The 25,257-nt window shown below is 40.1% G+C and overlaps 1 protein-coding gene across 3 annotated transcripts in view; it reads left to right on the top strand.

Moving 5' to 3' along the window:
• CFAP58 (cilia and flagella associated protein 58) overlaps positions 1-25,257 on the top strand; it is a 136,972-nt gene that overhangs the window by 10,902 nt on the left and 100,813 nt on the right. The window contains exons 1-4 of one of the 3 annotated variants that reach the window (XM_036736434.1): positions 8,551-8,774; positions 18,302-18,583; positions 20,607-20,755; positions 24,737-24,893. In XM_036736434.1, coding sequence (XP_036592329.1) covers positions 8,559-8,774; positions 18,302-18,583; positions 20,607-20,755; positions 24,737-24,893 — 804 coding nt within the window. In that variant the 5' untranslated portion in view covers positions 8,551-8,558. Of the gene's footprint in view, positions 1-8,550; positions 8,775-10,585; positions 10,739-18,301; positions 18,584-20,606; positions 20,756-24,736; positions 24,894-25,257 lie in introns of those variants that run through there. The other 2 variants (XM_036736435.1, XM_036736436.1) reach the window with 2 other exon arrangements.

Here is a 25,257-nt window from a genome sequence, read left to right as displayed (position 1 = left end):
TTGAAGCAGTACAGGATAGTGTTAATTTTTTGTAGCTACAATGTCATATTCTTGACTCATATTGGGCCCACAACCCTGTAAACCCTTGTGAGACCTGTTGCCTTGCCAAGCTTTTGCCATTCTTCCTTTTTAAAGTTGATTTCAGGAACCCACATGTAGAAGTTAATGTTTATCCATACTATATTTCATCTTAGTTGATTTAGTTCATCATTTTTGTTTGTCCTTTCGGATCCTGACTCTTCTACCCAGTGTTCTAACTCTCCCTTCAAGACTTATCATCTGAAAATTTGACAGCTTTGCTCTCTGTGCCTGTTAGAGGCAGCTAGGTGGCATGGCAGATAGAGTCTTGGACCCAGAGTCAAGAAGAGCTGAATTCAAATATGACCTCAAACAAGTATTTACTAGGTGTGGGACCCTGGACAAGTCACTTAACCTCTGTCTGCCTCAGTTTCTGCAATTGTAAAATGAGGATAATTATAGCACCTACTTTTCAGGGTTGTCGTGAGGGTCAAATGAGACAATGTTTATAAGGTACTTCATATTTAATTGTCAAAAAAAAACCACAAAAGCAAAACTTGCCCTCAAATCACCTCTTTATTATCTTTGTCTCTTTTCTAGAAGTTGGCATAGGGCTCTGAGCTCAGTAGGTACTCAGTAATATTTGTCAAATTGAACACTATTTTGAAAATTTTCCTTAACTGGGTAGACAGTATTTTCAGGGTTTTTGGTAGTATGCTGCCACCTTGTGGTTCACTTTATTATACCAGAGTGTTGCAGGTAGCTAATGCCAAAATTCTAGAGTAAGGGTTGCACAGCCTTCTGGAAATCTGTGTGGACTTGAAAACTAAGGTTTCTCTCCCCAGTGTCCACCTGGGTAGATAGCCATCTACATCTTTCACCCGCCTTCAGAACACGACTTGAAGTTTCTTTGTTTCCATATTCCTGAGTTTGAATCATAGCCTTTCAGAGACAGAAGAGCAGGACTTACAGAGTCATAGAACGTTCGAACTGGAAGAGACCAGAGTGGATCAACTCCTTCATTTTATGTAGGGGAAAATGAAGCCCAGAGATAGAAAGTGACATGCCCAACCCACACAGTCCTGGAGTCAGGACTCAAACCTAGGCCTAATATTTAAATATAACATTATTAGAGTATAAAATAGGCTTATTGTTCTAGTGATTTCTTTATGATCTTTAAAAGAAGTAATTTTATTTGAAATAATCTGAAATATGAAATACAGCATAAGAGAAAAAATGGATTCAGAAAAAAATTATTGACTACAGGTGGGGAAACTAAGGCAGAGGTTAAGTGACTTGCCCAAGGTCACATGTCAGGTTGGATTTGAATGTAGGTCTTCCTAAACTGTAGGCCCAGTGCTCTCTCTCAAGGAACTTATGCTATTTTGGGGAGAAAACAACATATACAGAGATTAATAAAAACAAAACATATTAAGTAAGTACAAAGTAATTTCAAGGACTGGAGAAGAGTACTAGTTACTTGGAACATCAGGATAGGCATGGCTAGGTAGGAGGAAACCCTTGAACTGAACCTGGAAAGAAGCTTGGGATTCAAGTCAGGAAGGAGTGAATTCTGGTCAAAGGGATAGCCAGTGCAAAGCATGGGGGTTGGGGGATGGAGTGGCATATACAGGGAAGAACTAATAGGCTAATTTCACTGAAATGTAATATGCAATAAATCTGCAAATGTAGGCTGAAGTCAGATTGCAAAGCCTTTTGAAGTTGTAGTGAAATGGAAGGAGGGCCCACAGATTCTCCCTGGCTGAGGGGATTTTACCCTGTGTCCAAAGACAACAGGAACCATCACTGCATGGGACATTTACTTATCCTTTGTTGAAGTGCTCATTCTAAGTGAAGGGCTCATTCACTGCAAAAAGACAACCATGCAATAATTGCAGCTTCTGTGCTATAGTGTCTGTTGCAAAAGATGAAGAGGTATAGAGTGATTTTACAAAGAACTCATTAAGACCTTCCAATTCAAATCAATGTATACTTTGAAACTTGGTGACTTCCACGAAAAGGAGAGGATGGTAAGAAAATATGATGAATACTACAGCTTAGGGATTGAGGAATGACAGCTTTCAAAGGCTTGGAGACTGCATAGCAGCTTCATGATTATTTTCCTCCAGAAAAGATTTGGGAAGTGATAGTTATGGCAAGTAGTAAGTAATGTCACAAAAATTAAGCTGGTTTTATTTTAATATTCAGAAAAAAACTTGTCATTGATGAGGGTGAAATTGAGATGAAATGGAAACAACCCCAATCTGACTTATTTAAACAAATTATTGGTGCTTAAAAATGGGAAGTAGGTGGCAAAATGTTTAGAGAATTGGACATCAAGTTGGAATAATTCTGTACAGAAGCTTAAAGAATGTAAATTAATTGCCAAAAATAACCTAAAATTTGCCTTAGTCAACAAATACTTGATCCCCTGTGCCAAGCAGAGGGACATGGCACTCAAGAGCCACAAGTTTTCAGAATATAAACTCATTTTAAAACATCTTGCAGAGAAGAATGGTGGAAAATTATGAATTATATTAATGCAATAAAACATCGAGGAGCAGTAAAAAAAAAGAAATGAAGAAAACTTGGTGATAGACTCAACTTAGCAAAGTCACCTTGAGAGATGAAAATGAAAGTACAATGAAGAGATGAAAAAGGGAAAAGATCTGCAAAGAATTTTATCATGAACTCTTCACCACCAAGAACAGTGGAACCATTACATTTGAACTCTACCATCACTGTCCTGGAGCTGCTTCTTGAGGAAGTGAAAATGGCATTGAACAAAACAAAGATGGACAAAGTAGTTGGACTAGACTAGGAGATCCAAACTAGAGGCAATACAATTTTGAGGGTGTTGAGTAAAAAATCTTAGTAATTTTTACTGTTAAAAATGGCCAGGATAATATCAATAGCTACCAACTCATTAAAGGTCAGCTAGGTAGGACAATGGACAGGGTGCTGAGCCTGGAGTCAAGAAGACTTATCTTCTTGAGTTCAAATCTGGCCTCAGACACTTACTAGCTGTGGGATCCTGGGCAAGTCACTTAACCCTGTTTGCCTCAGTTTTCTTATCTGTAAAATGATCTGGAGAAGAAAATGGCAAACCAGTTCAGTATCTTTGCCAAGAAAACTTCAAATGGGGTCATGAAAAGTTGGACACTACTGAAAAACCAAACAACAACAAAAACCAATTCACATATCTATTTTCCATTTATATAAAGTTTTAATGAGAACAATCTACATATATAGCAAGGGAATATTTGATGAGGGTTATAGAAAGGAATACACAAAATTTTATAATCAATGTTTCACAACAAACTATATCTTTACCAGTTCACAACTGACCTAAAGATGTACTTATGGAATATGAGATCTCACTGTGCACACCGTGCACATAGAAGACATATTATTCAATAGAGCAAAATATCATGTTAGTAGCTTTCTTCCAACAGGGTGTCCATCATTCATGTGACCAAATAACACTAGATTACTTCTAAGATAGAACTAAATACACAACTTTAATCCTTGATCATTAACATTAAGTAAGGCATAAAAATGCTCACCAGAGGTATTCATTATTTTCATGGAGAGAAGAGTCCAAGCTGAAGAAGGATTCCCTACAAATAGTGAGGAACGTCAGATGCTGTTATTTGTGCTAATTCTATCAAGACCTAGAACATTGTAGAGGCGCCTGAGTGAGATCCATGATCAAAAGTTTGGCTTAACTATCCATACAGAAAAAAAAACAAGTGGGTGATTAATATTCAGCTCTGATATATAGCTGGATGGACAATGTACAGATCTTGCGTATATACATACATACATATGTATATATACACACATGTGTATATGTATGTGTAGTGTGTATGTACACACACACACACACACACACACACACACACACCAGACCTGTGACTTCTTCTGTCTGGGGAGCTCCCAGTAAGGAATAAGCATAACATTTATATAGTGTTTACTATGTGCCCCAGGCACTGTCCTAAAAACTTCACAATTGTTATGTCATTTAATCCTTACCGGGAATTTGGGAGGTAGGTACTATGATTACCAACCCCATTTTATAGATGAGGAAACCAAAGTAGACAGAGGTTAAGCAACTTGGTCAGGGTCACACAGCTAGTACATATGTGGGGCTAAATTTGCACTGAGGTCTTCCAGACTCCAGACCCACCATTCTATCTACTGAGCTGCCTCAGTAGAGCACCCTGTATCCGTCTATGCAGACTGTTACCTGCTCTGCAACTTAAAATCTTATACAATTGTCTGGGGACACTGAGAAGGTAAGTCACTTGTCCAAGTCACATAGTAATATATGTCAAGAGAGGGGCTTTGAACTCAAGTCTTCCTGATTCCATGGACAGCTCTCTATGTATTTTTATATCCTACTGGTTTTCATATATACACACCCACCTGAGTCTCAGACAGACACTGAAAATGGACAACAATATACAACCAGAATTGAGGAGGCAAGCAGGCTCCTGTATTTAGGAAATCACATTCTTCCAAAAGATTGTTCATAGTTTATAGTTCTCCTTTTCAAAATCGTTCCTAACCTTTGACTAATTATTAGGGAATTACTTTTAGTCTTTTAAAAGGCTTTTATAAAGGAATATTTACTTCACAGATGTAGCAAGCACAAACTTAGAACATTTCCCTGACTGTTTCAGGGGCATTTCCTGCCCCATTTCCTTTACCTTGGTCTCAAAGAAGGAGAGAACAAGGAAGATCAGAACTTAGCTTAATTCCTACATAGCACTGGTCCCACCAAATTCATGTCTGAAGATGACTTTACTGCTAGATAATTCCTACCTCTCACCTTTTGAAGGTCACTCTGAAATGTGTTTCCTTTCTCTCTGGGGTGTCAATGTTACATTGGCTACCTGGATTCTGACTCCCAGATCCCTGTGTCTTGTGCTCCCAGCTCAAATTGGAGACTCTACTTCCTGTATCTAGAATGGAAGAGAAGAAACAAACCAAAGAGACCTCATTTAGAACTGTGGCTCCTTCCCTCTATATCCCATTCAACGGATGCCATGAATGACATGAATATAATAGTCATATATTTGAACAAGTTCCCTATACATCTTGACTATTGTGCTTCTGTAAGGGGTCTTAGGTCTAGAAGGCACCTCAGAGGCAACTGAGTTCAACTCCTTCATTTTAAAGATGAGTAAACTGAAACCCTAGAAAGGTAGATAAATGATTTATTTGCCAAGGTCACAAGAAGAATAAATATCTTAGGCAAGATTTTAACCCAGGTCCTCTGACTTCACAGCCAGTCATCTTTGTATTGTACCATCTCACCTCACTTGATGTAAAGATTAAGGAGGCTGGAGAATTGGCAAGGTTATGGTATCTGAAGGTGGTGAGTATTGGGGTACAGAAGACTGTGAGTCTGCGAGGAGGAGGAAGGGTGACTCAGAGGCCTGTAGATGAAAGCAACAAGGATATGGTCAGACTGGAGTAAATTTTAAAGGAAGACAGGTGAGTGGTGGTGTCAGAGAGAAGGTCTAAAAAGTAGCAACGGGAAGCAAGCAGCGTGCCAACTCCACCTCTCAGTACTGTATGTCAGGGAACATTTAAAAAGGAGCACTCAACCGTGAAGAGGGTACCAAGCAATATGGCATCTTCAGAAGAAATCAAGATTTCACTGAGCATTAGAAGATAGAAAAAAAAAATTAAGTGGAAGAGTTTAGGGAATAGAGCCTTACTTAGAACCCCATGCAATCTTGGAGATCAAGTCTAGCTTCTTTGTTTTTACAGAGCAGGAAACCAAGGCCTAGAGAGGTGGTGAGACTTAGGCAAGATTATACAGATAGTACACGGCAGAGCCAGGGTTTGAATTCACACCCTTTGACTGTAAATTCTAAGAGCTTTCCTCTATGCCCCTACTGAGAAAGGAACCTCCCAAGACCCAGTGGATAGGGAAGGAGGAAAGAGACCACAGTGACAATGATCATTATCCTCATTGTAATACTACTACTTCTACCACTACTAATCATCATTACTATTGTCCTTATTATGACGCTAGAAGGTAGCGCTTGGGGGAAGGCCTGGGCTCAATTTACTACAGAGGCCTGAAAGAAAGGATTTAGGGCGAGGAGGCCACTAATGTCTCTGCTGCAATCTGGCTTCCCTGCTGATCCATGGCTAACACCGTGCAGCCTGGTTGGGCAGATCAGATCCTAGGGCAAAGGGGCTAGTGAAGACACCACTGGGAGAGAGGTAACCGCCTGGGCCTGTCAAAGTCATAGGTCAGCCAGGGCGGCTAGTGGTGGGAAGCTCTGGGCTGAGGGCAGGGATGGGAGGCAAGAAGGGGAACCAAGGCATAGCAATTGTGCCAGGTCCTTCACTGGACCTAAGGGTTGAACTGTAAGTCTGTAAGTATTTATAAGGCCAATCTTGGGGGAGATTCAGCTCCAGAAAAATAGCTACCAGCAGCTTATAAAGACTACCCACTGAAGGATGGAGGAATTTTTATTTGCTTGGGTAAAAGGAAAACCTATGGGATAAATTAGTGGATTTTTTTGAAGTGATGAAGTATTGATATATGTGCCAGCATGGGTTCATCAATTCTAGCTTCTGCTTATTATATAATGCTTATTATCATTTTTTTTAAAAGTATAGCTAAGTCCCAATAAGTGCAAATGATGAATCCCCTGAAAAGGTCACATTACTCAAATTTACACTGCATAATTCTATTGGGCTGGAACCAATAAGAACATTTTATATAATTACAACTTTGAATAGTGTGAATTTGAATATATGTGACTACTTTAGACAAGGAGATCTCACACTCAGCAAAAGAGAAATCATTATCTTTCCCCCACCAAACCAAACCCTCCCCTCTTTTCCCCTTCTCTATATGGTTGAGGGCATACCCATCCTCCTGGTCACCCAAATTCAAAACTTTGGCGTCAGCCCTGATTTCTCACGTGCAAGCACTTTACATACATACCTAATCTGTTCCATTCTCTCGTTCACACAGCTGACACCTTGGTGCAGTCTTGTATTCCCTGGTCATCTCACTCCTGGGCTACTGCTATAACTGTCTGGTTGGTCTCTCTGCCTCAACTCTCCCCCCATTCAGTTCCATCCTCCATTTGGCTGCCAAAGTGATCTTACTAGAGCACGTTTGACTGTTACCACTAAATAAACTCTGGTGGCTCCCTATTACCTCCAGGATCAAATATGAAATCCCCTTCCTGGCTTTTAAAGCCCTTTGAAACCTGCCTTCTTCCTACCTTTTCAGTCTTGTTACACTTTGCTTCCCTCCAGGTACTGTAAGAGCCAGTGACATTGGCCATCTTGATGTTCCTGGCACACAAGAGGCTCCAACTCTTAGGGACCTTTTCACTGACTGTCCCCCATACCTGAAATGCTCTCCCTCCACCTCCTGGTTCCCATGATTTCCTTCTGGACTCAACTCAAATCCTACCTTCCTTAGGAGGTCTTTCCTGGTCCATCACCTTCCCCTCTGAGACTTATTACCTGTCTGACATTATCTTGAGTAAAGCACTTACTCTTCTTGGGCCTCAGTTTCCTCATTTGTAAAAGGAAGGTGGTGGTGGTGGACTAGTTAACTGCTGAGGTCCCTTAATTATCTCCATCTGCGATATCTGTAATATTCCATGCCAGCCAAAAAAGCTGATGTGATCTCAGGCATCATTATTAATGATAGTTCACACTTATATACAACTTTAAGGTTTAGAAAATACCTTCCTTACTGTCCTGGCCAACTGGCCTCTTGTGGCATCTTGGCTTATACCTGCCTCTCCTTTATTGCCCAGAAGGGGAGGGGTTCTTTTAGACTCCCTCTCTTTGGCCAAAAGGGGGAAAGGATCCCTATGCCAAGACTGATCCTCTCTTTTTACTATTAGGAAACATCCTGTTTTCCAGAGCTAAGGCCCAGCAAGCAAACCATGCCCTGAGCTTGGCATAACAACAATCCTTTGCACTTGCCCTCTAGGTGAACTCTGTTGCAACTAAATCAAAGAATTAGTGGTCCCTGAGCCCAGGAAAACACCAACAGGTCCAGACATGAGGTCCTGCTATGAATGGACTTTTTGTCGCTAGGCAACCTTGGCTCACTGTTGCTGTTAGGCCTCATCTCTATTGCTATACCACACGATTGGATTATTTGTCTAGCCACAAATATAAATATCAAGGTTTAACCCTACTGCCTTGGGTGTCCTCCTAGAAGAGATCCCAGCGCCTATCTAGTTTCCCTCCTCCAAAAGAATAAAGAAAGCTTTTTTGCTTATGACCACAGTTAAAAAAGAAAGAAAGAAAAGAAAAATACCTTCCTTGCAGCAAAATGACCCAAAGAGTGAAGAGAGGAAGAGGCAGTTAACAATGGAGTGGAGGTTCCGGAAGGCTATTGTTGAACATAATGAAGCTGAGATCTGTTCTATAGACCCCTAGTGTACTGTGACTAAGGCTTTGTGATGCCGTGATTCTAGAATGCAGGTCTCTTTTATTTTAGTCTGGTGTGTTTTCTAGAACACTAGTCATCCTTTCTCATGCCCAGGTCAAGAGAAAACACTCCATTAGATGGGGAAGAGACCCCGGGTGCTGACACATCTGGCGAGGGCACCCAGGGGGCATCTGCTGGGGCTGATATAGCAAGGGCAAATGATGGTTCTTCAACAGATGCAGGCCAGTCCACTGAAGGGGGAAAATATTCTGGTCACTCCCGCTCTTCAGCTTCTACTTGGTTCTCAAGTCCTGAGATCTTGGTAATGATCAACTTCTGAGTCAATTTGGGGAAGTTATTTTCAGAATTATGTGAATATAGACTTTATGGGAGGGATGTGTCTCGTGGCCCTTATGAGGCTCTCAACATGTCATTTGTGGAGGGGAGGAAGGCGCCATATATATCACATATTTCAAGTATTTTTGTTCCTATGATTGGAGCCCTGGCCTAGGGCTTCAAGAAGCTTTGTAGTCAGGAGACCTGCATTCCAGTATCAGCTTAGCTGCTCAATCTTGGTTGTCACAGTTTTAAGCGGTAAATCTTCCCCTCTTTGGCCTCTGTTTCTTTGAATTCAAAATGATGAGGTCTGAGGATCTTGAAAGTCCTTCCTACAGCTAACAGTCTGCTAGTCACACTGGGTTGTTGTGAGGATCAAATCAAATGAGAAAGTATTTGTAAAGCTTTAAGCTCAGTGCCTCCCACATAGTAGGTGCTTAATAAATTCTTGTTCCCTTCCCCTCCCTCTTCCCCCTAGTCTGTAACTTGTGTTAATGGATAATAATAGGAACACACATGGTCCAGTAGGCCACTTTCTTCTTTCTTTCCTTCCATTTTTCTTTTTTCCTTTCTCTTTCTTTTTCTCCCTAGTGGGGCTAACCAGTATTCTTGGAGATGGGGGACAGAGAGTAAGGTCTGATGTAACCGGATATTCAAGTCACAGGAGAGGAAAAGAAGAAAGGAGGAGAAAAGAATGTATGCATAGAAGAAGTGAAATAACACATTTCTTTAGCATCTTAAGGTTTACACTGTACCTTATTCATAACAAACATCTCAGTGAGATAGCCTATTTTCATTCTCTTTCTGTCTCTGTGTCTCTGTCTCCCTCTCTCTCTCTCTCTCTCTCTCTCTCCGCCCCCCCCACATATGTATATATGCATTTAGTAATCACTTAATGTTTGTGGAATTTAAATATTCCCTTGTTGTAATTGAAGACATGGAGACTTAGAAGGGTTAAGTGACTTGCCTAGGGTCACAAAGGTAGTAAGGCTCAGTGGAGAGTCAAATACAAACGGGTCTCTCTCGACTCCAGGTCAGATATTCTTTCTACTATACAGATCTGCAAGGGTGATAGAGAGTGGAGAATGCAGAGAAGGTAGAGATAGCACACAGCAACTGACAGACTAAAATGTGCCTCTAACTCCGGTAGGGAACGGCAGTCAAAGGTTGGAACAGTGACCTCAGAGAATCTCAGTGACCCCTGACCCAGCAGGGAAGCAGCCATCACCTAAGAGACGGGCGATTTAGTGCCAACACCGCGCCCGGTTTACTGTGAGGTCTCTGCACCTCCGTTTCTTCATGTGCAATTTGAGCAACCTGAGATCTGTCTTCTTCCACTCCCACCAACAGAAGGATACTGGGAGCAAAAGCATTCTAAGCATAATCCCAGAGCAAAGAGTTTTACACCCGTACCTGCTTTTCTATCAGTTATCTCAACTGATACTTATTATGATGCCCATTTTACAAATGAGGAAACTGAGGCCCAGAAGAGGGAAAGTGATGTGCCAAAGAAACCCAGAGTCCAAGGCTCTTTCCACCGCCTCCACAAGGGATGGGTGTTTTCACCTTAGAAACACCTCCCACAGACAGTCGGCATTGCCTGGTGCAGGACCCGCCCCTTCTCCAGCAGGGCAGCCGCCTCCCACCCCCCTCCCCGTGCTTATTTGCATATTTCTGGGGCTAGTCCTTCACGCCAAAACTCTGCCCTCGCGCATTCTCTTCGCGCTCTGCGTGCCTGTCACGTGCTCCCAGCAGGCGCCCAGGTTGCCTAGCAACTGAAGCGACGCGTAATGGTCCAGACTTATTCGCCCTTATCCCGAGAGGAACTTGTATCGTGTGACCCGAGCGCTCGCTGGGTGCCGCGACGTCTCCGCCCCGCCTCTCCCGCCTCCCTCCCCTGCACTACAGTAACCGCTGCGCCATCCCCCAGACAGCGGCAAGATGGAAGAGGTCAGCAGCCAGCGCCCCTTTGAGCCCCCACCTCATCGCATCATAGATCGCTGTCTACTTCCCATTTCCCCTTCGCTTTCCGCCGGGCTTTGGGTCTCTCCGCTCCTCCAACCCATCGCGTTTATCAGCCTGATATCCCCGCCCCTCTCACACCATCCCATCACCATTCATTTTTCTCATCCTCCTGCCATTCTATGCTCTATCTAGTCCCCCCCGCCCCCCGCTCCTCCTTAGTTCCGTCTCCCTTATTATCCCCACCCCATTTCTATACCTCTCACCGCTCGTGCCCCCTCTCTATCACTAGGACTCCCTCTTATTCTTTCTGTCTTGTTCTGCATTTCTACATATGTCCTTTCTTCACTACTCGTTCTTGTCTTCACTTCTTCCTTTTCCCTCTTGCTAACACGCACACGCACGGGAACGCGCGCGCGCGCACACACACTACACACTCTTTCTTTACGGAATATGTGTGTGTGTGGCGGGGGGGGGGGGGGGGGGGGGGGAGTCGGGATGTGTGCCAGCTTCCTGTGATTTCTTCCTGTGGGGAAACTCCTTCTACCTATTCATCAGATAGTCAACAACGCAAAATATAATTACTTAGAAGTTAAGTGACTTGCCCGTGGTCACGCTGACGATGGGTATCAGAAGTAAAACTTGAACCCAGGTCTTGGTGACTCCAAGGTTAGCCCTCTAACACCGATGTCAGGTTCAAAATCTTGCTTGGGACACTCCCCAACTGTGTGACCTAGGGCAAGTCTCTTTAGCTCCGTGGACTTCAGTTTCCTTCTCTGTAAAATGAGGAGGTTGCACGAGTTGGCCTGTGAGATACCTTCCAGATATAATTTTATGATTTTGTAATTCTATGTTTTATACACACACATTTTTGTCTCTTCTAGTCCTTGGCTCACTTATTTTTATGCCTTTATTCCAGCTTCTCAAGCTCTGAATAAATGATTTCTCTCATCTAGCCTCTTTCATCTTCTATGTCTGTATTCATAAAGGCATAAATTTGGAACTGGAAGGGACCTCAGAAGACTATCGAGTCCCATGTCTCATTTTTTGAGATGAGGAACTTAAGACCTAGAGAAAGCATAACTTGGTCAAGGTCATATATACATACATTCAAAGCAGTACCAAATTCGGTGCTCTTTCATCTACACCACACTGCCTTTCAATCTTCTTTTATTTTGTTTCTGCTTTCCCCCTTATTAATCTCGCAGTTCTTCATCCACAGTCCACCACTCCAAGCTCATCTTCTCAGATTTCCTGTTTCCTTTTCCTTTTCTTCCCTAATGGGTATCATAGCCTGCTTCTGGTATTGCTCTGTAGAAATTGATATGGCACTCATCTCCAGTGTTTATCTGAAACCAGCTGTTCATATTCATAGCCAGACATTTTGTTTTGTTTTTATTGAAGTTTACTTTCAGTGACATTATTAAATTTCGCTTTTCCATACATCTATTTATATGTACATATATACACACACACACATATATATATATATATATATAATACAGATAGATAGATAGATATGGAACATGTATTTTTGCAGTTCTCTCCCCCAACCCCTTTTCAAACTTTTCTTTCTTTGATATTTTTCCATTTCTATGATAAATTCCAGGTGTTCAGGGGAAGCCTGGTCTACAAACAAATCATTAAGCTGGTGATTAAGTGTTGACATTAATACCATTTATGGGATGGAATTGAGAACATTGCTGTGATAAATTTCTTTGTGTGCTCATGTTTAGCATCAACAAGAGAAAAGTGTTGAGCAGTAGCAATACCACCTTATCTTCTTAAAATGATTTTTCCCCCTTTTGTGGAAATGTTGTATTGTGATATTTTTAGTAACCTGCTTTTAATCAGCAAGAAAACCTCCAAGTTTAAAACTAGTCCTAATGTAGACATAGCAAGTACTTTCTTGTGTCCTTGAGACCATTTCTGATGAAAATTGAAAATGGTTGCACTGGAAAGAACATTGGATTGGGAGTCCAAAGACCTGAGTGTGAATCCTCAACCTTGGGAGACATTACTTAGACCAAACATACACAAACCCCAACCACTGCCTCTCCTTTCATGATCTAGCACAGGGCTGTCCAACCTTAGGTTATCTTAGGGCTGCGTTAAAATAAAATAATTATTCGAGGGCCACACCCAGAATAAAAATACAGTACAGTAATAGAAAATGGGAGAACGCCTGTCATCAATACAAGGTGAAGGCACGAAGAGGGAAAGCAAACACAAAACAACAAAGCGACAACACAACAGTATAAAGGTAGGTGCATACTGACTAGTCTGCTTTGTACAGATGGAACACATCCCACAGATCGATTGAAAATTCAGTGTGATATGTTCCATCAGTAATACTGCTTAAAAACACCAAAGAAAATTAATGTTGAGATTATCTATTAGTGATGGAATTAAAAAATCTAATACGTATTCCATGAAAATTATTATTTTATTTTTTTCACTTGTGAAAATTGAAACCCACAGGTAGGTCACATAAAATTGCACATTTGGCCCTTGGGCCATATTTTGGACAGCCCTGAACTAGCACACAATGTGATCTTGTCACACGTGGCCACATACTCTAGCCCCTTGCATACCACCCTCTGTAAATATTCCCCCAATTCCCTTTTCTGGCTACTCCAAATAGAGCAAGAGGTGGGGGAGGGAATCTTCCTGCATAAACAGTAACACCTACCTTCTCCTCAGTCCCCAAAGCATCCTAGTGTCTCATTTTTATCATGTGTCAGGGGCACAGGCTAATGGTCTTGGTGGACTCACAGAGATTTTATGTTGGAGTCCTTGTTAGTGTAGGGTCTCAAATCATCCTACAAACATTAATCAAGCTTCACAACCTCTCTGGGTTGTAAAGACATTTTATCAACAAGACTTAGTTGCATTATATGTAGGAAAGATGTAGAAAAAGATGAACCTAATCGCTAAGGTCTTATTAACAAGATTATAGAGCTTTTTAATGTGCCATAATAACCATCTTTATCATTCATTTGTTATACCTGACAGAATAATGAAATAAGTAAGAATTAATGTATAATGAATATTGAGATTTTCAATTTCATGATTTTTTTCCACTTAATATCATGTATACTTTAATTAAATTAGTATGTCTGTGTTTATATTGAGGAAATAATTTTATCAGTATTAGAAGTTAATCTACAGACTAGTTAAAGAAATTAAAGATAGAAAGGACTATTAACTTTGCACAGAGGTGTTTTTCACACAACACTCGGATAACCCTTGCTTTTAGGGATTCAAATAATATAAAATTTTCCTGGAATATCATTCATAGTTTAAATGGATTTTTCCTGGAAAGTCCTTCTGGATAGTCAGATAGAATTTTCCTGTGTTTGTTTTCAACATAACAATAATTTCCCTGCAGGTTGTTATAGGAGAGCTGTCTTCAGAAAAAATTGTCTTCAGAAGTCTAATTTGTTATCCCTTTGGGGATTTTGGGAAAATATTTCTGCTTTTCCTTTGTTTTCATGGAGATATGACATCATCTTAGCAATGATTTGCCTTGATAATTTTATAACATATTCTTGGAAATCAATGATCTTGAAGCAGTCTAAAAATTTTAAAAACTAAAAATCAACAAGATCTTGACCTATATCATGTCAAATTTTTCACCCTTCTAGGAAAATGTGAGTTGAAAGTTTTCTTAGCTTCCTATTGCTGAGTCCAAAGGACCTAAGTAGTTTCTTTCATAGAATAGGAGGCCAAGATGGCATAATGGAGATAAATCTTGTCAAGTCCATGACATGATGTATATCTTTGGTAAGATTAAGTTTTAAAATCTAAGTAGTCTAGTAAATGTTTCATAAAAATTCAATAAATATTTGCTGAGCACCTGGGCCTATGTAATGTTTCTTGAGAAAATGATTGACAGCTCAGGAATGAAGAGGGGAGCAAATCAACAGTGGAGGCAACCAAAGGGTGAGGATCAATAGTCCAGGAACAATGAGAGATCTCAGGAACAAAGGGTTTTATGGTGGTACTAAGGGCATGGTTGAAATGGCTGAATGAAGTCCAGATTAGATAAAGAAGAAAGTCAAGTTGGATAAAGAGTGATTGGTTGGTTCTTGTCCTTCATTGTAGAAGAGAACCAAAATGACATCACTGTGTTAGAGTCAAGTTTCGGTGTCCAACTTTGGCTGATCAGACCAATGTGAGCTTGGAATGCTCTACCACAAGTTGGGCACAAATAATCTGTGTGAACATTGGGGGTGGATTTTCCAAATTTGCGCATCCTGCGTTTCCTTTGAGCTGTTTCAATTCTGCTTTTCTCATAGAGCAGAGCACCTTCTCTGATGAGGGCATACCATGCTGAGTGGTCCTGTGCCAGTGCCGCCCCCCCCCATGCCACACAATCAATTCCAAAGTTCTTAAGAGAGACATTGAGAGTGTCCTTGTATGGCTTCTTCTGACCACCATGTGAACACTTGCCCTATGTGAGTTCTCCATAAAATGGTCTTTTTGGCAAGCATACGTTTTGCATGAGAGAAAAGGAAGAGGGTCAAGGGAATAGAAATCACAATTAAGAAGGAGATCAGGTTTGGCTGGAACAAGGGGAAAATAAACTTTCCCCTAAACATGGTCTTAATTTCCATTTATCTGTGTCTTTATATTAATATTAGTGACATGTCAAAGACTTTTCTTGTTATTAACTTGTTTCGTGAAATTATTTGATATAATAGTGAAGTATTTAAAATTAGTTAGATAAAATTATTTAGATAAAATCACTCCTTCCTGGAGTCAAGGATGAAGTTTTGCATTTTAGCTACTGTCAGTCCCCTGGCTCACCAAAGATTTAGTATGTCTCTGACTCATGGAACAGCTAACTAGGAACAGTCAGTGGCTGCACTGACTTCTGCTGGCCAAGGCACATTTGGGATTTCTTTTTTCTCTTCTTGTCTCAGGTACTGTTTGGGACCATCTCAACCCACTTCCCCTATCCCCTTCAGCTATTATTTGGGATCATCTCAACGTACTTCTCCTGTCCCCCTCAGCTACTGTTTGGGACCATCTCAACCCACTTCCCCTCTCCCCTTCAACTGCTGTTTGGGACCATCTCAACCCACTCCCCCTATCCCCAGGGCTTACTTTTTACTCAGAGTTTGGTCCAGAATGGGGGCCTTAGTGGTTGGAAAGGAATTGGGAGAGAGCAGAGCCAAACAGGAGCTGTGCTCATATTCCTGGTTCTGCAGCTTATGTGAGTCACCATGGGAGATCGATGCACTTTCCTCCTCTATAATGTTATCTTACATTGGGAGAGTAAACCATTTTGACTGTCTTTCCATTGCAATCCTCACCTCTGTCCCCACCCCTAAATGCCTGATTTTTCTCTCAAATAGAAATCTTAATCTTAATTCTGCACCACAGCCCCTGAAAAAGAATTTGTTGTTCACTTGTTTCATGTTGTTCACTTCATTTTGTGTCTGATTCTTTGTGATCCCATTTGGGGTTTTCTTGACAAAGATACTGGAGTGGTTTTCCATTTCCTTCTCCAGTTCAGTTTACAAATGAGGAAACTGAGGCCAACAGGGTTCAGTGACTTGCCCAGGATCACACAACTATTAAGTGTCTAAGGCCAGATTTGAATTCAGGAAGAAGAGTCTTCCTGACTCTAGGTCCTGCACTCTATCCACTGGCCACCTAGCTGCCTCCCCTGAGAGAACATAGGAACTTAATAATTATCTGGTTGATCGATCCACTCGTAATACCTATGTATGACTTTGTGTTTATCGACAAAGTCTAAGTGAAAAGAGAAAGTGGATGTATGGGGGAGGGTTGTTGGGTATTAGACTTAAATTGGAAAAAAAAAAAGTATGTACTCTGTATAGGGTGGCGCTAGGTGGCGCAGTGGATATAGTGCTGGGTCTGGAGTCAGTAAGACCTGAGTACAAATTTGACCTCAGATGCTTGCTGTCTGTGCAGTCCTAGGCAAGTCATTTGACTTCTCTTTGCCTCAGTTTCCTCATCTGTAAACTGGCAATAACATTAGCACCTAGCTCACAGCATTGCTATGAGGATAAAATGAGATAATGATTGTAAAGCTCCTGGTAGATATAATAAGTGCTATATAAATGTTAGCTGTTATTACGTGCTTGCCCACAGATGCAAAAAGAAAGACAAAAACTGTTCTTTCCTCAAGGGGCTTACTTTTAACTAGGGTGGGGAGGGGGGAGGAGCATACAAAGACACTTGCTATAAAACAGGATGGGCCAGAACATTGGACACCTGGGGTAACACCTATCCAAGTTGAATTTGAGAGGCCAGGATGAGGAGGGATGGCATTCTAATGCATGGTGATAGATACTGGGGGATTGAATTTAGGGAAAGCCAGTGGGCTAGTGCTACAGAAAGTTTATGAAGGGGAGTAGTAGGAAACGAGGTTGGGAAGGTATGTTGAAGTTAGATTTTGGAGGGCTTTAAATGTCAGACTGAGGAGTTTGTATTTTATTTTGTTTTTTTTTTAGAGGTAATAGGGAGCTATTGGAGGCTTCTAAAGCAGAGAAGTGATGTGGTCAGACTCGTGTCTTGGGAAGATAGATTATTTGGCGTTTCTGGTAGTTTGATGACGTTAGCTAGCAGTTATGTAGTGCTTTAAGGTTTACATATGTTAACTCATTTGGCCCAAAGTCACATAACTAATAAGGTATGAGCTCAGTTTTTTTCTGACTCTGAGTCCAGCACTAGGATACCTAGGTACCTGGATTGGAAAAGGGATAGAAACTTTGAATCCCTTTTATATTTGTTCCGTATTCACTAGCAGGAAAATTCTTGGAAAACGTTAAAAAGGTGTGTAATTAAGGAAGGAGAGAAACCTTTGCGGTCAGTAGTAGGTGGTATAGCAGTGGAATTGGAAGTAGTCAGACTAGTCCCCAGGGCCTTTAGGAGAAAAAGATGGTTGATGGGGAGCAGATCCCGACCAGTAAATATGTCTGGGATTAATAATAATTGGAGGCTCCATTTTCCCTCCCCTCCTTCCTCCTCTTTCTTTTCTCTTCACGTCAGAGTCCCTGTCACTTCTCTCTCCAATTCCCATACTGGGAATTGGACCATACTGGTTCTAGAAAGAGAATATTTTCAGTGTCTCTGGTTGGAAATTGAATACATATTTTCCACAATATTATACAAATAAGCCATATTGTAGTCTTCTGTAGATTTTGGTAGGAAGCTAAACAACGTATATTAACATTGTTTCAATTGGGGAAAATGTGCCTAGCATTTCAAATATACTTTAGAACCGGATTTTTAGAAAGAAACTTGTTGATGAGTTGTAGAACACCTATTTGTGAAAGTTCCTTCTTTTGATGATGCCTGAATGCATTCATGATGGAATATTTTTGAAATGTTATATCAATAGCAATAGCTTTATGTGATCCATTGGAAAGAGTGCTAGATTTTGGAGCATGAGGTCTTGTGTTTGAATTTTCTCTTCAACCTCCCCCTCTCTTGCCCCCTGCTGCTGATTTGGTGGTAGTTTATGGTGAGTTTTGAGCTCAGCTTTTAACTTCACATCCCTGTAATTTTGTATAGGAAAAATATGAAAAATCACACCTGGAAGAAAATGCTTTTGAAGAATTGGAAAGGGAGTTTCAAGATGTCATCAATGAACTTTCAGGAGATAAAAGTCTGGAGAGATTCAGGACGGAATATGAAAAGCTTCATGTTGTTATGAAGAAGTCCTATGAAAATGAAAAACGTCTGATGGCAAAATGTAGAGAGCTAAATGCAGAGATTGTTGTTAATTCTGCTAAGGTAGCCACTGCCCTGAAGCTGTCCCAGGATGACCAGACAACCATTGCATCACTCAAAAAGGTAATGATTTAGAAAGGAAGGAAAGAGAAAGTAATCAGTGAGCACTTCACACATTTAAAATACCATCCCTTTATCTTCTTAGCAGCTTTGAGCAAGAGAGTTCAACTTGGGACATTGGAGAAATATAGCTATAACAATTGATTTGTGATTAATTTTTTTCTATTATTTTGCCAATAGGGCTGGGAATTTTCCTGGTCTAGTCAGGGTGAGGGAAGTTTTAAACATTTTCATTTATCATACAAACCTCTGTTAAGAGGGAATTATTTCCACATTTTTTTAGGTGTAGGGTTAGGTAGATAAAGAACAATTAGCTTACATTTGGATGGTGATCCAGAGAGCATTGTGGGAATATCTAGCCCTAAGTCGGATAGTTATCTATAAAGCCCTTTGATATCTGCTTAGACAAGGAAGTTAAAAAGAAAAATCTATTTTCTTTAGTTCTTTATTTTGGTCAGCAAAAATAAAATCTCCATTGTTCCCATACACATAATTCCCTTAAATTCAGAATCATGTGGGCATATGCTTCTCAACCATGTGCTTTGGAGGATATATCTCTTTTTTCTCAGAAACTGTATTTTTCATGGTACTAAACTTCTTGACTTTCCCCATTGCTTTCCTTCCTGTCTTTAGGGGTAAGTGTTTTAAGATTTAAAAATGTCTTTTCTTTGTAAATTAAGGAAATAGAAAATGCTAAACCTGTCATTAACAAAATAAACTGGTTTTAGCTGAATTGGATGAAACCTGTCTACTGTTTGTGTTTAAATATTTTTCTGTAAGTTTTAAAATTTATCCATTTTTTAATATTTAAATAGTTTTCTTTAAGTTTTCTTCATAAATTTTAAGATAAATAGCATGTCAGGGTGCAATAGATATGGGTAATTACACAATAGACTAGAATTTGTTTTTTTACAAAACAACATAATTATGAACTATAATTATCTGATAGACCAGAACAGTCTCATTCTCCTTTCTGTAGTGTAAATAGGGAACTTGCACATGTATTTAAATTAAGTTCAAAGATTCTCTTCCCTTCATTTTATTACTTAAAACAAGAAGAATTGACTTCCCCTCCTAACACCTCCTTCTCCCCCCTCCCCCCACCTTAGTTCTCTGTGTGAATTACTGGAAATTTTCACCAGAAGCTTTCTGGGCCTCACCTCTGACAATAGGCGCACATATTCTATTGGCCAGGTGTGTTTGGGAGTACCAGCTCACCTTGGCATGCGTTTTGCCATAGGCTCTTCTTTCACTCAGGCTCTATGTTTATCCATACTATGATAGAGATACTCGTGCATGTGACGAAATTAACATATTAGCAAGAAAGTTAAACAGCAATATGAAAATCCGAAATATTTCATCACTTGGGATGCTCTATTAATTTATTTAGATAATATATTACATGCAAATATTTCATACTGTATTTTGTAGTATTAACAATCTCATGCTCTGGTTTTGTTATTCTCTTTTAGAAAATTGGTGGGGATGCTAGGATTCTGGAATTAAGGAAAGGGGAATAATCGAAGTAGTTGTTCTATGCAATCTGCCAATAGTTAGGACTGTGTTTTGTACTCTCCTTTCTCTGTACACAGTTTCCGTTACTGGAATAATGCAGTTCAGATCAGGATTGAGGACACAACATGGCCTTTGATTTGGAACCTGTAATGAATGTCGAAAATTTAGTCTGAACCAGGAAACCCGTTAGCTTTTGTTTTTTCAATTTTTGAAGCCTGTTTTCAGATCCTTGATTGTTTCTCTTATAAATCTTATTCATGTTAATGAGAAATAAACTTCTTCATGACTATGTTTTAAATTGAAGATTATTTATTTCTCCTTCAGAATGTTCCTCGACATCCATTGGCCTCACTTCAGTGTGTTTTCTAATCCTCTCTCTCCTAGACTTACAGCTTTATTATTATTTGCAATGTTATTTAGTGTTACTTTGTTAGTTATGACAAAAATGAAGACATTTTCCTTTAGGAACTACTTTGGCTTTTCTAACTAATATATTCCGTGGCATCTCTAGGAAATAGAAAAGGCTTGGAAAATGGTGGATTCTGCTTATGATAAAGAACAGAAGGCAAAGGAAACCATTCTGGCACTGAAAGAGGAAATAGTGAATCTGAGTAAACTAGTAGAACAAGGATCGGGATTATCACTGGGCCAGAGTAACAAGTAGGTTACTAGATGTGTTCTGAACTGATTTTGAAGAAGTTATCTCCTTAAAAATAAACCTTGGCTTTCTGTATTTGTAAAGCAATTTCCTTAACTTCTTCCATAGTATACTTCTTTTTTTTAGGTACTATAAATAATGCTTTACTTTTTATTTTGTTTTTCTTGTTCTTTGTACCCACAATCCTCTAGCTTGTGGTTATTGCCCTTCTAGGAAATTTGAATCACTTGGTGGATTTACATAATTAGTTACCAATTCCTTTGGAATGGTTGGTTTCTTTTCCCAGTATGGGTGAGTATTCAGCTTATTCAAAGTTACCAAACAAATTTAGTTTTCCTTTAAGTAAATCAGTCACTAGAAATGTAAACACATTGAGTACTTAGATGGTTGTTACATTTCAACAGTCAATCAACAAACATTTACCATGTGCCAGGCACTGTGTAAGCTCTGGGGATATAGAGAAAAATGAAAACACTGTTCCTTGCTCTCAAGAAACTTGAAATAAAAATATGGTAGATTTATTTTGTATTTGCTAAACGTTGGTCAGCAAACAGAGACCATAGTTTGTCTTGATTTATTACTGAGGCAATCCAAGCGTTTTCTTTAGAGTCCCTGGCACCATAGGTGGAAGACCTTCATGGAGTCATAGATGAACCACTGTAGTGCAGTTAAGGTACCAATCATGATGCTACAGGTAAAGAGTTCCTTCCATACACTTTCCGAGGCCCCTGATGGTTAGGGGAGGCTGGTAGTAGAGAAGCAGATGACTAGTCTGTAACATGATAGAGTTGGTGGTGTACTCTGAGCGGGAAAATAAGTAGAGGGCAAGAATTCAAGGATGAGGGAAAGTGTGTATGAGAGTGTAATAAGAAGTCTCATGGACCACAGAGTCTGGCTCATCCACTAGGAGTGGCATCAAAGGATGTTTGATGGAGGGCAGGGTTGTTCATTATCCTTGACTTACCTCTCAAAAGTCAAGAAGGTACCTGACTTAAATCTAAATACATCTATACGGAGGGTTCCAAAAGTCTTAGCCCAGTTTTAAGTTACTGTTCTCTGAGAGCAGAGTGTTTAATCAAGTGGGTTAGCCTAGTGTTGTCTCTTTAGAGGAGGCGAGAGGGAACCCTTGGAGTGATAGAGTCAGGATCAAAAACATCTTGAGAGTGAGAGAAATGATTATTTCTTTCTCATATTATTAACTACTTACTGAATTAGGACCAAGGTTTTCCCCCTTTTCTACTTCCTCATCCAGAAATCAGTCAGTGGGAAATCTCTCTCAAAGACTTATCCAGCCAGGATGAGATCTAATCAGAGAGTAAAAGAAATTCTAAGCTTAGGCTAATGGGTGCATCTGTGCTCGTTGTGTTTTCTCAGACAGGTTTGGGAAAATGTGGATCCTCCCTTTTGTCAGACAGGTGATATGGAAATTGATAAGTCTCTTTGACTGGACTTGGGTGATCCAAGCCATGTTCTCCCAAGTCCCTCATTGGAATATAGTCCAGCCTTTCATTGGAATATTCATTCTCTCATTAATTGTTAACCAATCATAGTTCATTGCCATCTTCAGGAATACCTACTCTTCCAAGGGTATATAAACTGTGAGCCCACCACCATGAAGGGTTTTTAGTCTAAGAGTGATGTCCATATTACCTCCTTTTATTAATAATCAAGCTAGCCTTATTAATAAAATGGTTAAATTACCTAGAAACTATGTCTCTTGAACTTTTTAAATGTCACAGGAGACTAGACAGAAGTGGGGAACTCATGGCTTCAAGGCCACATATGGCCCTCTAAGTCCTCAAGTGCAGCCTTTTGACTGAATTCAAACTTCACAAAACAAATTCTCTTAGTAAAAGAATTTGTTCTGTAAAACTTGGACTCAGTCAAAAGGCTGCACCTAAGGACCTAGACTAGAAAATTGGACTGAATTGAATGAATTGAAATTTAATAGAGATAAATGTAAAGTATGATATTTAAAATCATTTTATTTAAATCCAAGAAGGGTTTGAATGCTGGATGGGGGATTTGTAGTTAATAACTCAACCTATGAAAAACATCTGGGGGTTTTAGTGGACTGCAAGTTCAATATAAATAAATAACACGATATAGCAGACAAAAAACTAATACAGTCTTGCGCTGAAGAAAGAGAGGCCCAGCTTCTAGGAATAAGGAAATGAGAGTCCAACTGGGATCTGTCTACTCAGTCTACCTCTGTAACTTTGCCTTCAGTCATGGGCACCACAGTTTGGTAAAAATGGAGAATGTGCAGAGGAGGGCAGCCACAAGAGTGAAGCATGCCAAATGAAGATTAGTGGACGGAATGTTTTGGGGATCAGTTGTCTAGTCTGAAGTTAAGAGAGGCAACATGGCTTAGTGAATAGTGTTGGACTTGGAGCCAGGTAGACCTGGATTCAAATGACCCCTCCCTTCTTACCCCTCTAAATGCTTATTAGCTGTGTGGCACTGAATAGATCACTTAACCTCTCTTGGCCTCAGCAACTGTTCTGTAAAATGAGAGAGTTGTATTAGTTCGCCTCTACGGTCCCTCCCAACTGTAAATCCAGAATCCTTCAATTATAAGACTCGGGGTGGGCATGATAGCTATCTTAACATAACTGAAAGACTGTCGTGTGGGAAAAGTATTAGACCCAGAAGGCATCACCAGTAGCAGTGGGTAGAAGTTGGGGAAGAAATTCTTTCAATAAGTTTTATTATTAATCATTCAGTAAGTATTAAGTATTTACTATGTGCCAGGTACTATGCTAAGGACTGGAAATAAAAATAAAATAGTCTCTGCCCTCAAGAAGATTACATTCTAATGGGCAATATATGAACAATTAGGTACATACAACATACGTAGAGTAGATGAAAGGTAACCAACCTTAGAGGAAGAATCTCTAGCAGCTAGGGAGAACTGGGAAAAGCCTTCTGTAGAAGGTAGAGCTTGAGCTGAACCTTGAAGGAAGCCAGGGTGAGGTAGAGGTGAGAAAGGAGAGCTTGCCAGGTATGAGAGACGGATAACACAAAAACATGGGTGATGGGAGAGAGAGTGTATGAGGAACAGGGAGGAGGCCAGTTTGGCTGAATCGTACAGTATGCAGAAGAGAGTAAAGTATAGAAAGAGTAGTAAGAATGCTTTTATGTATATATTGTAGTGAGGATTCTATTTTGAGACTAGACTAGATGGCTGCTTTGGTCCTTTCCAACTCTAAAATTAACTGATTCTATGACTTTTTGGTATAGCTTCATGGAAAGTAAGGGAAGCACTGAGATGGGTGTGTGTGTGTGTGTGTGTGTGTGTGTGTGTGTGTGTGAATTTAAATTAGCATGTTTCTGTATTCAAAGGGGCTGCGAGTAATAGTAAGTAAATATACTCCTCAAATTGGTTTAGATAGCCATTTGGGGTCTATCATGAGAGACAGAAATGCAAGTTTTCCTCCTCAGTCCTAGCCTTGAAGTGTCTGCTTTCCTCTGGATCAGTTTTGGTTCAGAGGCTCTGTTAGGAGGCTTAGGTTCTCTGTTCTAAAGATTCTAAGTCTTACAGAGGAACTGAGCCAAGCAACTAGCTTATGGTATCTGGATTACAAACTATTTAAAAATGAACTGGTGTACTCTTCAGACAGAAGGATTTCAATATTGTATGTTCTTAACAGTTACATCACCAGTATTTGTCAAATTTTGTCTTTATGCATATTTTATCTGGGTTACAATCCTTTGCTCTTTTTTTGTTAAAGGATGAACAGGGTAAAAACTAATGGTGTGTACAGTATTTCCATACTATGTCTTAGGCTTATCAGTTGTGACTACAGCTCTCTAATGAATATTTAAAATGAAAAGAAAAATTGTATAATTTGACAGCTGCTATGGGTTAATCAGCAATGCTTGACATTCAGTCGCTTACATTAAAATGAGCTCAGTAGGGGATAGAATTGCAGAGAGAAGACTGCCATTTGGTTTGTGTTTTGTTTTATTTTTTTTTTCAGCATCAGAGATTTACTGAAATACAAGGAAGAAATAACAAAGGAGCGAGACCAGCTCTTGTCAGAAGTCGTGAAATTACGAGAGAGCCTAGCTTTAATCAGTGAGCAGCATCAACAAACTTCGAAATCAAAAGATGAGGCAGAGCAAGCCATTTCTCAGGTCTGGGGAGCAAGCATGAGCACTAAGAAGAAAAAGGGCTGTCCCAAACTTTCTTTTCTGTAGCTCCTTCTGAAACTAATTTCTCCTCCCTTTCTCGCTTCAAATTAATCATCTCATATCAAAAGGTATCTCAGTTCTTTTGTGTGTTTCTCTGACCTGTTCCTTCAGAGAGCTGTTGATTCTCTACTGACTCTTTCCTAAGCCACATCAGTAGAGAATGTTGCCTGGGAGAGATCTGAGAAGGCTGATAGATCAGATTAGGCCATAAACTGCTACCTCCCAAACTGGGGGAAGCAATTCCTTTTGGTCCTTCCAGTTTCAAGGACTTAAATGGGTGAATAAATCTGAACATTTTTTATGCTGT

This window comes from Trichosurus vulpecula, chromosome 8 (genome assembly GCF_011100635.1).
Source record: "Trichosurus vulpecula isolate mTriVul1 chromosome 8, mTriVul1.pri, whole genome shotgun sequence".
Taxonomy (NCBI): domain Eukaryota; kingdom Metazoa; phylum Chordata; class Mammalia; order Diprotodontia; family Phalangeridae; genus Trichosurus; species Trichosurus vulpecula.
This window is presented reverse-complemented; position numbering and strand designations above follow the sequence as displayed.